This window comes from Cervus elaphus, chromosome 5, assembly GCF_910594005.1.
Source record: "Cervus elaphus chromosome 5, mCerEla1.1, whole genome shotgun sequence".
In the NCBI taxonomy this organism is placed as follows: Eukaryota; Metazoa; Chordata; class Mammalia; order Artiodactyla; family Cervidae; genus Cervus; species Cervus elaphus.
This window is the reverse complement of record NC_057819.1, coordinates 1,186,445-1,200,532: the sequence shown is the minus strand read 5'-3', so window position 1 is coordinate 1,200,532 and position 14,088 is coordinate 1,186,445. Positions and strand designations below refer to the sequence as shown.

At 57.8% G+C, this 14,088-nt stretch overlaps 1 protein-coding gene across 1 annotated transcript in view; it reads left to right on the top strand.

Annotated features, from left to right (window-relative positions):
* Nucleotides 1–13,838, top strand: part of MAPK1 (mitogen-activated protein kinase 1) — a 56,020-nt gene extending 42,182 nt beyond the window's left edge. Inside the window, exons 5-9 of the mRNA XM_043901129.1 lie at nucleotides 3,261–3,375; nucleotides 3,632–3,763; nucleotides 8,413–8,522; nucleotides 9,571–9,696; nucleotides 10,879–13,838. Of these exons, the coding sequence (XP_043757064.1) occupies nucleotides 3,261–3,375; nucleotides 3,632–3,763; nucleotides 8,413–8,522; nucleotides 9,571–9,687 (474 nt within the window). The 3' untranslated portion in view covers nucleotides 9,688–9,696; nucleotides 10,879–13,838. The remainder of the gene's footprint in view (nucleotides 1–3,260; nucleotides 3,376–3,631; nucleotides 3,764–8,412; nucleotides 8,523–9,570; nucleotides 9,697–10,878) is intronic.
* The last annotated feature ends 250 nt before the right edge of the window (nucleotides 13,839–14,088 follow it).

Below are 14,088 nucleotides of genomic sequence, written 5' to 3'. Positions count from 1 at the left end.
ACGAGCAGAGAGTCTGTAGAGCAGGCCCGTCGCGAGTGAGCCCGGCGTGAGGGGTGAGGACGCCGTGGGGCCGCCTGCGTCTTGGCGCATCACCTGCAGGTGGCGTCTGACTGGGTGTCTCGCTTGAGGAGGTCTGTGCGCCTGACGCCTCTTACCTCATCCCGAGTCTGTGTCGCAAGGTTGAGATTGAAAAACTCTGTTCCCTCCTCCGGAACGAATGTGTCAGGGAAGCTGTGAGAGTAACGCTGGACCCACGTTCAGGTGTCGGAACCAGAAATCGTCCTGGGAGGCTCGATGGCAGTGAGTGAAGTGCACGGCCCGTGGGCTGGGTTCTCGTCCTCCAGCCTTGACTCGTAAAGGACTTGGCCATCTGTTAGGTTGCTTTTGTGAGGAAATGGAATTTGTTTAAAGCAGGTAGTTACTCTAGGTGTCATACGCATGTTTAGTCAGCTGTAGAAGTAAAAAAAAAAATTCCATTAGAATAAATTCCATCATAAGGAAGGACTTGGCATAACAGATGTTTCGAAGAAGAAAACGCTGTGTTGGTTCTCTCAATTCCGGACGGCAGACAGTCCCACAGGGCCGGCTCCTGCTGTGGACGGCCGTGCGCCAGTCGCTCCGTGCCCGGGGCGCCTGCGTGCCGGGGGCCTCTCACCACCCCAGGGGGGCCACCAGGATGGTGGCCTCTGCTCTGTGGCGTTCACTGTAGTAAAAGCTGGGTTTGGATCCTCACTCGTGGCTCCTCTGGCCTGAGAGTGTCACTCCCAGCAGTGTGTCCAGCATCTTCCTCAGTACACCCACGGAAGAATTGGGTCGGGGGCACACCTGTGTACGCGTTGCCATCTGCCTGCCTGTCTCCCAGCTGTCCTCTCACTTCCCCCGTGCCAGGCTCAGTGACTCCTGCCGGACCAACCTGAGGAGCTGGCGAACGCTCCTGAGCCCTGGCGGCCTCGTCCGGCGCTGGCCCGGCTGCGCCCTCACTGCGGCTCGTGTGCCAGGCCCGTGTGGGTCGCCCCCGCTCCTGCACGGCCCGGAGCACTTGGGGAGCGCAGAGGCGGCCTCAGGCCCGCCCGAGCTCTCTTCCTGCCTCTCGGGGCGGGCTCCTCCTGAGGGGCCCGGTCACTCTCGGCTGCAGAGGCCCCGCAGGGTCTCAGGCCGTGTCTGGGGCTCCTCCCCCCAGAGCCTCTCGCCGGGGTGCTGTGAGCACCGCTGTGTCTGTCACTGCTCCCGCTGGGGTGTGCAGAGCAGGCTTCTCTAAATTACATTAACAAGAAGCACTCCCCTCTTCTCTCTCCTCCTCTGACCCCATCTCTGTTTTGAAAGCATCATTGTGGACTCGGGGTGGCTGTGCGGGTTCTGTTTCTGAGCTGTCCGTTATCTTCCTGTTTGTTTTTTTTTAAGTACTCACTGTCTCAGCTTTGGCCAGCGAGAGTGCTCTGTGTATTTGTAACATCTCACTTGATAGGATTTTTAACTCGCAGAAACATGGCAGGAATGGAAAAGGCAGGGGTTCTCACACACTCTGCTACAGATCCCTTCAGGGTCCAGATGTTGGTCCAAGACCCTAGGCAGGTTTTGTTTATGTGGGTTTTCTCTGTCAATATTTACTATATGACAGTTAAAACTGAGAAGTTTTTGATATGTTAATTTTTAAGCATATTTTAAAAGTTAATGTGAATTAGGTATTTCTCGTTTTTTAACTGCTTATTTTCCGCAACAAAAGCGTTTTAGTGAGGAGAGTAATGTCTCTTCAGCATTTGGCTTGATTTGAGCATGCTGGCTTCTCACCTGGGGCTGCTTGCAGTCTCTCAAATCTGCTGTTTTGGTTTGAGTTAGTGAAGAAGAGTCTTGGCCTGAAGCTGGGAAAGGGAGAGTTGATATCATTGACCCCACACTGGAACCCAGCGGGGAAGGGTGCCTGCCCCCTGGACGTGAAACCATGGCCTGGTGGCTCTTGCTGACGCCCATGCCCATGTGAGATTCTGGAATGCCCAGCGTCGGGAGAGCAGGGTTCGCTCTTGCCTCATTTCACATGTGGCATCCCGGAAGGGCCTCCCGCGCGTGTGGGAGAACGAGTGGCCAGGGGACGCGGACGCCACGTCGTGTGAGACGAGGGCAGCCTCACGGGGCGCCGGGCACTGTCCCCCCACCCCATGTCGTCCCCGCCGCCCCCCGCCCGCGCCCTCGCGTGCCGCCTCACTCTCTCCCCCCGTGCGAGTCTGTGTGTGAGTCACTTGGGGAGGAACTGCCGCTGTTTCAGTGTGTGCGTCCTTAGCAGTGGTTCAGGTGCTGCATGAGGACAGTCGGTCTCCACCTGATCGTGGTTATAGTTGCTGTTAATTGTAGTAATAATATCGGTAACCAGCATGTTAATAACTACTAGGACATTTTAGGGAGATGCCCCTAAACCTCCAATTCTTGTTGGAAAGAATTAGTTTGGAAAAAAAAAAAAAAGAATTAGTTTGAAATTCAGCCCACTTTATCACAGGCATAGATCTGATCATTAAGTCTTTGATTTTCAAAAAACACTTTGCCGTATTTCTATAGCCTTTAATATGTGACCGAATTTTTTTTCCCTGAGCTGTTCTCCACATTTCCTCTCTGACTTCCGCCACACGTGAGCGTCCTCTGTAGAGGTCTGCTCACCTCTGTAGAGGTCTGCTCACACGGCGACGCCTTGGTGTCACTGTTGGAGGGCAGTTCTTCCATGTCTTTTCACCAGACTCCTTTAAAAGAAAAACTATGCCTGAAAAATGAATAGAAAAAGATGATGAGAAATAGGAATTAGTTAAATAGGATGGAGCTAGCACACCTTTTTTTGGGGGGGTGGGGCAGAAATCATGGGTTGTTATTTTGTTTTTAATGATTTTCCGAATGAAGAAAGATATTCTAGAAATGGAGCAATGCCCCTTTTGAGTGTCTTCCAAGTTTCCAGAATGAGTGATTGGTCCACGGATGTCTGAGAGTAGTCAGTGGCTGTTCACTGCTTTCTCGTTTTCCCAGCTTCAGCTTACAGGCATTCTAATTCTTTCTCACAAATCATTTGATGAAAGGAATGAGGTCTACTACAGAATTTCTTTCTTAACAAGTGAATCTGCTCTGAAGAGGAGTGAAATCAAGCAGTCTTGGCGTTCTGGTGTCTCACGAGAAAGCCGGCTGCACTTGTGCCTGAGTGCTGTCTCCACTCGCCTCTGAATTGCAGAGCAGGCAGCGCGCGTCGTCCCGGGGCGGCAGGGTCACTCTCCCCTCTCCCGCTGCAGGGCTACACCAAGTCCATCGACATCTGGTCCGTGGGCTGCATCCTAGCCGAGATGCTCTCCAACAGGCCCATCTTCCCTGGGAAGCATTACCTCGACCAGCTGAACCACATTCTGGGTAAGGTCCTCAGTGTCTGGGGCCCATGCTCACGTCAGAGCCCTTCATGAGGTGGAGTGGAGACGAGTTCCTGCAGCTCTTGGACCTGTCATAGGCATGAGCTGTTTCTATTCGTCCTTGATTGAAAACTTGGTAAGAAAGTCCAGCATTGGGAGGTGGTGAGAAGACAGTGAGCGCCAGGGCCCATCCCCTGCTGCTGGCGCGCGTTTGGTTACCTCAGGCCTGACAACTAACTGCAGATTACTTTATCTGACAGGTATTCTTGGATCCCCATCGCAGGAAGACCTGAATTGTATAATAAATTTAAAAGCTAGAAACTATCTGCTCTCTCTTCCACACAAAAATAAGGTGCCATGGAACAGGCTGTTCCCGAACGCTGACTCCAAAGGTAAATGTGCTCTCGTCTGTCTTCTCCGTGAGCGCTCTGGGCCCTGGGCTGCGGCTGCTGGGTCGTCAGCACAGCCCCGGTGGGCACTCGGCCTTCACTGCTCCCCCCTCTTACGCCGGCGCCACGGCCGGGGGCTAAGGGGTCTGGAGGTGACGTCTAGCTTTCCACATGTTGGTTTCTTTGGAACTTCTTAACTTGGATTAAGTTCATGTCTTCAGAATCATCTTGTCATCGGATAATTTTTAAAAGTCAGGTTTATCACAGAATAATTTACGTAGAATAAAACTCAGCCTTTTCAGTTGTGCAAGCCTTAGAATTTTAACAAATGTATGAAGTCCTGTAACTTCACCCTAGTCGGGATGCAGAGCATTTCCGTTGTTCCCCAAAGCTGCATCGTGCCCGTTTGTGGTTAGTCGCCCCCCGTCGCCCAGGCCTGACAGCCGGGGGCTGCTGAGCCCACGGGCTGGACAGGTCTGCTGGCCCTCGTCCTGCAGTGGGCCAGACAGGGCGTTCCATGCCCGCGGTGTCCCGAAAGCACCAGCGCAGGGGCTGCATGGTCTGAGAGCAGGGCGTCTCTGCCGCAGCCTGCGGTCAGAGCACGTCTCATGGTCATCCCTGCTCCCCACGCTGGGAGAAGGTGCAGAGGGGTGGGGCCGGTTCACCTGCTGGCAGCTCGCGTCTGCTCTTCTGTTGCAGCACACGGAGACCGCTGTGTCCGCCTAGGAGACGTGCGGGTGTCTGTTCTGCGGCCCTGGACGTGCGGCCGCGGTGGGACAGAGCAAGAGCCCGCTTGCAGGCAGCTGAGCGTCTGGGTTTGTCTCGTTAATAGTGGTTCACAGGGAAGGAAATGTAAAGTCTCTTAAATACAGGAGACCAGCCTTGATGTGATTTATTGTGCGAGGTGTGGGCCTTGAGAGGCCATCACAGTCTGGTGACCTCTGTGGTCACGGCCGCGGGAGGGGCGTCCTCCCCGCCAGCAGTGGACGCTCTGGACTGAAGGCGGGTCCAGCCGTGCCACTTCTCTTGTTCCAGCAGTTCTGGGTACTGAACTTGGGGGTTCGCCAACCAAATGGGAAAGTGGCATTTTAATTTGTTTTTCTTTAATTAAGAGTGAGGTTGAATGTCTTTTCACATGTTTGTTGGGAATTTCTGGCTGCTGAGTGCCTTGAGCCAGTAGTAGTGTAGATTTTCCTTCAGAGGAACCTAGCTTGGGATTCTCTCCAAAGTTACTGTGGTGAAGGGGAAGAGATGATTCCTCAGCAGATGGCACGGGGCTAGTCGAATAGCCATCTGAAAGAAAATCAGATTAAATCACTATTCACACATCAGAGTGAATTGTAAAACAATTGATGATCAAATACTTTTCTAAAAATCATACTGTTAAAAATTAACAGTATTTAGAGTGCTCAGTATTTTTCTGATCTCTGCGTGCAGGAAAAATATCTTCCTGAGCTTTAAAGACAGACACACCAAGAAGACAAGCATAAGTGAACGGTGGTCGGTTTGATCACAGAGGAGTGTGGAGTAGGTCAGACCCGCCCGGGCAGCGTGTGCATCGCTCTGGGCCGCACAGCATCGCGAGCGTCCGCGTGCTGACAGCCGCACGCTCCCGCTCGGCCCTGTGCTCCGGGGCTGGCTCCAGGGCCAGGCTGGGCGCCCAGGCCTGCGACTTGGGGCAGTCACTGACCTCGCCGTTGCGCGTTTTCCTTACCTCAGAATGGGGCAAGTTTCACCCACCTCGTAGGACAGTTGGAAATACAGCCCCTGAATGTGGCTTTTTACCGTTTCCGTAGCAGAAGGGGAAGCAGGAGTGCGCGGTGCTCGCTGAGGAGGTGGCGCGGCATGTGTCGTGCATGGTGTGGCCCCAGCCGCGTGGAGACGACGTGTCAGAGATGAGCAGTGTGGCGGGCTGCGGGTGCGGGGAGTCCTCCAGACTGGAGGGCCGGCTCTGAGGCCTTCTCTGCCCTTCACGGGAGCCCCCTGACCAGCCTCAGCCCAGAGGGCCTCACCAGCCTGGGGACCAGACTCCGGGCACGGCCGCTGTGACCAAGTCTGGGCTTGCGATGCAGCAGTGCCTTCCCCCCCGCCTCTCCTCTTGGCCAGCCTCGTTTCTGATGGTGACACGGTCGCCTCCTGCAAGCGCCGTCCTCTGTGTCCCTGCCCCTGGCAGGCACTGCGGCCAAGCCTCTCCCTGCTTCCCCAGGCAAGAGCTGCCCACAGGATCTTCATTCCCCAGCCAGGAGTCAGACTCACGTTCCTGTGCTGGAAGCTCGCAGTCTTCACCACCAGGGAAGTCCCCTGTTTTTTGAAATTTAAAAAAACGCAGTTCTTGTGAGAAATCTGTCTCCGTTTGTCAGATAACCTGCTGTTTGAAAAGCACGCAGACTTTCTCACTGCTCCTGCAAACACATGTGCACGTGTACACTCAGTGGGACGTTCAGCAGGGTCCTGTCCACCCACAGAGTCTCCCGTGCATGGGTTCTGAGCTGACTCCGGAGTCAGCTGAGGTCCTGGAGGAGGCCAGGGGTGAAGACTGGGACTCGGGGGGTGGACAGGAGTCCTTCCTGGGCAGCGCCAGGGGGCAGGGCCTCAGAGCCTGTAGAGGAGGGGGCTCGCTTCAGGTCCTGGTGACCGCCTCAGGGGTGGGGGCACAGGGCAGGGGTTTGAAGGAGAGCCAGAACGGGCCCCGGGAGTGGGGGGGCTAGGACACAGCAGGGAGGGTCGGCCTTGCAGGGGAGAAGGTCCCCTTTTCCCAGGAGGATGCGTGTGGGCCCGCTGCAGCAATGCCCAGGGACGCCGCCCTGGGAGCCTGGTTTCCCGTAGCGTGTGCTGAGACGCGTGCGCCGGCCGCGGGGAGGGCCTGACCCGCCCTCGTGAGCAGACGGCGTCTCACTCGGAGCAGAGGAGGACTGGCCGGGGTCCCGCAGTTCTTGGCTGTGTGCTGCCCAGCCCTGAGGCCCCCGGGGCCCGTGGAGCGACAGCCTTGCTGACGGCGCCCGGGCGTCTGCACGCTGCCCTGCGCTGCCGAATGCTCGGGTGCGGGCTGAGCCCGGGGCGGCCCCTCGCTCTGCCCCACGCGGTCCTCCGTGCCCCCGGCTCACGCCGCGTGCGACCCAGTGATGAGGGCGTGCGGGACGGGCCTGCCCAGGGCAGCGCTCCCTCGAGGCCCAGGGCTGTGCTGACAGCTGAGCCCTGGGGTTTCAGAAGCAGGTTCTGAGCTCAGAGTCTGAGCAGCACGGTCGTGCTGGCACAGCCTCCACAGGTGGCCTCCTCTGGCCCCGCTCGGCACCTGGAGCTGAGGGTGGGTGGGACAGGCAGCAGCCTTCTTCTGGTCGGAGTCCCGCCTGGTGGGTGAGCAGGCTCAGAGTGAGCACCAGCCAGGCCCCGGGGCCCGGCGGGGGAGTGACCCGTGGGGCAGGCGGTGGGGCCACAGTGCTGCGCTCCCCCCAGAGTTGGGGGACAGCCTGGGGTCCTGGCCCCCCCGGGAGAGGCAGGGTCCCAGCGGGATGCCATCCGGCCTCAGAGGGACGTCGGTCTTTGAGGGCCGGTGGCCTCTGCACCCAGGGACGCGTGTTCATGGGCGACGTGGCTCAGTGCAACTGCAGGGCCCGGCATGCTGGGCGCGTGGCGGAGAGCCCGGCCTGCACCAGCCCGTGGCTCGTCTCCCCCGGCCTCCTGTCACTGCGCACAGTGCAGGTGGAGCAGGCTGGAGGCCAGGCCTTTCTCCAGTAGCAAAAAAAAGAAAAAAGCTCTTTTCCTTTGAAGTTGTTGCCTAGCATTGAACTTTAAGGAACGCGAGGTCTGATTTAGGAATGCCGTCGTCGCTCGGGCGTGCATCCGTCCCAGCAATAGCAGGAGGTGGGGGTTAAAGACGGCGCTGGGGGCTCTGACTGCCGCGGGCGAAGGTCAGCAAGTCCTGAAGCAGACGCCAGTGCTCTAGGGGAGGCCGGGGGGCAGGCCCTGGGGGGGCGCTGGGGCCCAGCAGGTGTCCCGTGTTCCCGTTTGCTGGTTGGAAAATGTATTCATAGAAATTCATTATGTGGACTTTAAAAAGATCCTACTCTTTTTCACACTTCACTTTATGGACTTGAAAAAAGTCCTTTGTTGTGTGGAGTTTCTCATCACATCCAACGTGGTTTACTACGAGGATGGACTCCTCACTGAAGGTGGGTAGGGGTGGCGGGCTGCAGAGGCGACTCATGGGGGCAGAGCCCAGCGCCCCTGGGCAGACCGCCCACCTGCTGTCTCCAGCAGGGAACGTGTTTCCAGTCAGCCAGAACCTCATGGAAGGAGGCTGAAGCCACATGGCAGGAAGTAACCACTGCAGAAGTGACCTTGGAGCTGACCTAGGAGCAGTAAGGCGAACAGCCTCGGCTTGTGGCCCTGCAGCGCACAGCCGTGCCTTCAGACCAGGCCGCGTTTTGTGGGCAGACTTGGGCCTGAATCCTGGCTCCGTGTGCAGGCTTTGCTGAGCGCGCCGCCTTCCTGAGTCTGGTCTCTGCCGTCAGACGCTCAGGTGGCGCGGGCTCCCCTGAGCTCACGGCTCCCTCAGCTCCCCCGTCTGTGGCTCTTGACTTAAACAGGAAGAGCGAGGTGTTTGGTGACTGCTCCTTTGGGTTCTCACCTGTGCAAAACCTTTCTGTCTGTAGCTCTGGATTTACTGGACAAAATGTTGACGTTCAACCCTCACAAGAGGATCGAGGTGGAGCAGGCCTTGGCTCACCCGTACCTGGAGCAGTACTACGACCCGAGCGACGAGGTGAGAGTCCGGCCGCCGCCTGCCTGCCTGCCTGCCTGCCGGGGCCGCCGCCACAGGCCAGGGAGGGCGGGGGCGCACGGACCCGTCAGCTCCCCCAGCAGCAGTGGAGGCTGCCTCCCTGTGGTCAGAGGGCAGCAGCGGGGAACGAGGGGCCCGGGGCTCCCACTGCCCTGGGCGCTGGAGGATCAGAGGGCGGCGTGCCCAGGGCCCCACGCGGAGAGCCCTCCTGAAGGAAGAGCGCCCGCGTGTCTCCTCTCCCGCTTCGAGGAGGCCGGAGCCGAGTGTGGGGTGTGTCTCCTGCCCCTTAGGACTGGCGTCAGGGTGGCAGGGATGAGGCCTGGGCTGCCTGGTGACCTCACTGAGCGTGTGCGGAGACTCTCTGGCGCACGTGCTGGGTCACTTCAGTCGTGTCCGACTCTGCGACTCCATGGACCATGGCCTGTCGGGCTTTTCTGTCCATGGGAGTCTCCTGGCAAGAATACTGGAGTGGATTGCCATGTTCTTCTCCATTGACATACATAGACAGTGTTAACTTTCTGGTTATTTATATAGAGAGGGGATATTTAAAAAAAAAAAAAAAACTTACCAGAAAATACAAGAAACATCAGTTTGTAGTCTTATTACACAGATATCGTTATTAAAATTTGGAGTATTTCCATCTCATTCTTACATTTTTGTATCTAAATTTAGATAAAGCAGGGTTCATTCTGTTTAATGTCAATGTGGCTGTTTGCCACAATTTCGTCTTCCTTGAGGCTTTGTGCTTTACTGTGGTAAAACAGTAAAGGTGCTATCGTGTGTTTAACTAGACGCGCGTGTTGGAGCATCGGGGCTTTGGCTGTGGACACAGGGCAGCCAGCCGCACCCTCCCCGCCCCCGCAGCACCTGGACACACCCCAGCGCCATGCGGGGTTGCTGCCCGCGGGCGGTCCAGGGCGCGCCGGGCACCCCTCACACCTCGGGCCGGTGCTGCCGGCGGGAGCCCAGAGCCTGGACAGCGGCCTCCGCCACGGCCTCCCTCGTCTCAAAGTTCTGCTTTCTCTTCAAGCCCGTCGCCGAAGCACCCTTCAAGTTTGACATGGAATTGGACGACTTGCCCAAGGAAAAGCTCAAAGAGCTCATTTTTGAAGAGACTGCTCGATTCCAGCCGGGATACCGATCTTAAATTTGTCAGGTACCTGGAGCTTTAACCATATGATAAGTCCTGGAGAAGGAGACAGTGTGTTATTAAATATCATTAAAGAGGGATTTTAGTGTGGAAGCTCCGCAGCCCGAGGTGTGGTAAACCAAACAGCAGTGTTGGTAGGTTTTTTTTAAAAAGTGCTCAAAAAGAGGAAACACTGATCTCAGTTTTAGAGACTCTGGAAAGGGAGAGAGTGGGGCTTGTATCAGAACTCTAGAAGTGAGTGTCGCAAAGAATTAGGACAAGGTTGAGGCCTCTGCTGGGACATGCTTGGGACAGGCCGGCTTGGACGTCGGAGGGCCGGGCAGGGGGTTCCGCACGGCTTCTCCGTGCCCTTCCCCCAGGACGGTCCTGGGGGAGGGTGGTGAACCCCAAGTCCTTCTGCTCCCAGTGAGACTGCGGGTCTGTTGGCAGGGGGCGCGGGTTTGACCTGGAGTATGATTTTCTCAAGTAGGACAGGACGTTAGGGGGTGCTGGGCCTCCCGGAGGCCTGTTGAGCCCTCGTGGCCGCCTCTCAGGGCTCGGGGTGGCAGGGGGCCCTTCCTGCCCTTCCCAGTCCAGCCTGCCAGCCTCGCGCCTCCGACCAGCCCGTGGCTGTGCTGGTCATGCTTGGGCAAAGAAAACTGGGGCATTTAAGGCAGCGCCGGCTGCGCCCGTGTGGTGGTTCTGGCCCGCCTGCCCGTCCAGAGCGTTTACATGACATGCGCGTCCCGGGGTGGACTGCCGCTTGGTGAAAGGCACCCCGCCCGCACAGCGCAGCTAGAGACGCCTGCGTGCCATAGCAGAGACCAGCGCAGCCAAAAATAAACTAAAGGGAAAAATCAGAGGCCGCTGGGAGGCTTCCCGTGAGCCACACCTCAGATGCAGGGCGCCGTTTCGACCGCTGGTTGGGAAGCAGTTCCCGCCACATGCTGTCAGTGTGGCCAAAGAAGGGCGTCCGGGAGCCCGGCGGTGGGGCAGGGCGCGAGCCTTCCCGCGTCCCGGGGCGGCCTCTGGGGCCTCTGAGGGCAGGCGCCCCGGGCTGGAGGCGAGCCCCGCCTTGCGGGGTGGTTCCGGGAAGGCGGCCTTTGCTGCCGGAGTGTTCTCTGCCTTCATGCTTTTCTGTCCCCCTGCCGCTGCGGTTTGCCCGTGGCGCGTCCGTGGCTCACAGAGGGTCTGTCTGTCTCCCCACAGGACACGGGCCCGAGGACGGCGTGCAGACCCCGCGGCTCCTGCAGCTCCCGGCCCGCCTGTCCCCAGCCCGTCTGCGTGTCCACCTGATCCTCTGAGCCGTCGGAGGGGCGGCTTCTGTGCTTTCAAAGAACTCCCTCTGGCCAGAGCGCTGTTCTGGCCCCGTGTGCGTCGCCTCCGTGACCTGCGGCTCTGCGTCCCTCAGGGCTGCTCCCGCCCACCTTGCTTCAGTCACGAGCCGAGCCGCCTTCTGCTCTGAGAGATGCCGTGGCCCCTCCCCTCCTGAGTCCCGCCCCGTCTCCCGCCTCCCGGGCGCTTTGCGCCGTGACCGCCCCCTTTGCACTCCCGCCACCTCACATCCCGCTGATGCCGCGCAGGCGTCAGGGGTAGAGCACTGTCTCTTCTCTAAACAGGAGGAGGAGGCCCGCAGCTCACCTGCCCCGGCGGGGGGCAGAGCACTTGCAGGGCGCGTCACACGCGGCCCTGCCTGCTTGGGGGAGTCGCGCCAGCAGCGCCGGCTCCCCGGGATCGGGAAGGGGGCGCAGGCCGCCGGGCGCCCTCCCGACAGCTGAGGGCCGGGTGGGGGGCGGCCGTTGTACACTTCCTTCCTCCTGCAGCATGTCAGCATCTCAAGTTCATCCTCCACCTCCCGTGTGACCGCGTGCTAGAGCCTGGGGAGCCTGCGCCAGGGCCCGCTCACGCCTGGGGCGCCCGCCTGGAGCCCGCCCGGCCCGCGTGCCGGCGCCCCCGCGTGCCCGTGCTCAGAACTCTGCCTGTTCCCTCGCATGACTGTTACAGCTTCTGTGCGGAGATGAGTCCACCTGCCACAAGCCTGTGGTTGAAACGAAAACTCTGTTGTTACCTCTGAGTTGTGTTCCACGGAAAATGCTATCCAGCAGATCACTTAGGAAAAGTCACTCGGTTTTCAGCTTTTCATTTCTCAGCTGTCCTTTCTTTCTTGTTTGGTTTTTGACAGCAGTGGAGAATGGGTTATATAAAGACTGCCTGCTAATACGAACAGAAATGCACTTGTCATTCCTGAAAATAAACGGACGTCCTCTATCTCCGTGTTCACGTTAAGATTCAGTGTTGATTTCCTCCGGATCATGGGGTCCGAACCAGCAGTCACGCGCAGGCTGTGCTTAGAGCAGGAAGCCCGCCGGGCCCCCTCCCTGCTGGGCGCTGGCCGAGCACTCTGGTTTGTGTGAGGTGACGTAGACAGCATTGTGGAGGGTTTTCCCCCCACGCAGCAGAGCATCAGCTCTGACGCGGTCCTGTCCTCAGATCACAGGTCTGCAGTGTTCTGTCAGACTCTGAGGACGCAGCCCAGAAGTCGCAAGCTGGGTTCTCTGGTTCTTCCTGGAGGGTGGCTGTGTCCCAGTCAAGCGCCAGGAGGGCCTGGCATGCTGGACTCCCCGCAGACCAGAGCTGCATCTGGGTGTTGGCCCTGGGAGTCGTGGCTTCGCCTCCGTGCGCAGAGCTGTGCTGTGAAGGCCCGCGGGGCCGTGCAACAGGGCTCCGGGGGCCCCGGGTGCGTCTCAAAGGAGCTGCGGTCTCTTGCTTTGCTGCTCTGTGCTGGCTACTAACATTCCAGAGTAGTGTTAGGAGGTTAACCTGCAGTTCGCTAACCAGACAGAAAGCCGTAGCCTTGGTTACTAACCCCTGGGGGCTGGAGGCTTCCCCGACCCTCACTGTCCAGGGGTCCCCGGGGCAGGAAGCCACTAACCCTGTGTTGACATCCCTGCAGCCCTTTACTAGTCACGCCAAGCTTGGATCAGCAGGTCAGGAAGTTGTCTACACAAGGAACCTGTGAAGAGCTCTGGCTGTGGTGTGTGAGGCTCACCCGTCGGGTCTGCCTGCGTCTCTCGAAACGTGCGCATGAGGTCACGTGAATTCACGCTGTGACTGCCCCCTGCTCCTCAGCTTGGGGCCGGTGGCTTTCTTGGTGTCTAAAACGTAAGCAAAAATTCCTGTTGAAACATTCCAATCCCTTCAGTGAGTATGAGACAGAACTCCTAACAGCAGCAGGGCGGGCCTGCGAGCGCGCGAGACGGCCGTGCGGGCCGCGGATGAGGCGGAAGGCCCTTGCGTCTGGTGGCGTGTCCGCGTGACTCCTGCTGCGGCCGTGTGCGGAGGGCCCGGGGCCGGTCTGTCCCCGAGGCAGGTGGGGGTACAGCCTGCAACACGCGTGTGCCAGTCACGTGCAGACGGCGCAGAGGAGACACCTTCGGTTGCTGACGTGTTAATACGGTTTTAAATTGGTAACTTTTCTGTAGCACGTGACGGCGTGTTAACACACGTACACATGCACACGTGCTTTAGGCCCTTCCATCATACTTTTATATTTGTAAGTCAGTGTTTTGGACAATCCCAAGTTTTTAAGGGAAATATTTTTGTAAATGTAGTGGTTTTGGAAATCTGAGCAGTCCCGCTTATACATTTTAAAGCGTCCGTGCTTTAAAATGGTGCTGGTGTTTGAAATGTGACCCTCTTAGCGCAGATGAGAGGCGTGTCCAGCAGAGGAACCCAGGGCCTCCCGCACGGTCCCCACTGGAGCCGCGCCTTCCCTGCGCTTTCTGCGCCTGGAGCCCTCGAGAAAGGCCCAGACCTGCTTCCTGTCTGCTCTGTCCTGTGGGTGCCTTCTTGGTGTTGTACCCCAAATTCTGCATAGGTTACTTAGTATAATGGTAAGTTAAAAACAAATGTTAAAGGAAGATTTTATTAAGAATCTGAATGTTTATTCATTATATTGTTACAACTTAACATTTATTTGTGGTATTTGTGATTTGGTTAATCTGTATAAAACTTGTAAGTAGAAAGGTTTATATTTCATCTTAATTCTTTTGATGCTGTAAACGTACTTTCTAAAAGATGGATTATTTGAATGCTTACGGCACCTGACTTGTAAAAAAACAAAAAACAAAAAAATTAGAATCATTAAATTGTGTCTATGTTACCAAAAATAGCACCGTGCATGTCTAGTTACCTGGAATCCCCAGGTGAGGATGGGACGCCGTCTGGCCCTTGAGCATGCTCCCCCGGCAAGTGCGTCTCCCGATCTGACTGCTCCTGGGGGCGGCGGCAGCCGGAGCCCCAAGGGCCCCGGAGCTTCGTGTCCGGCGGCCCTGCCTCTCCCCGCGTCTCCTTCACCGTCGGCGGCCACGTCTCTCCAGACCAGAGCAGCGCACGGGCGGGACTGTGGGCCGCGCGGCT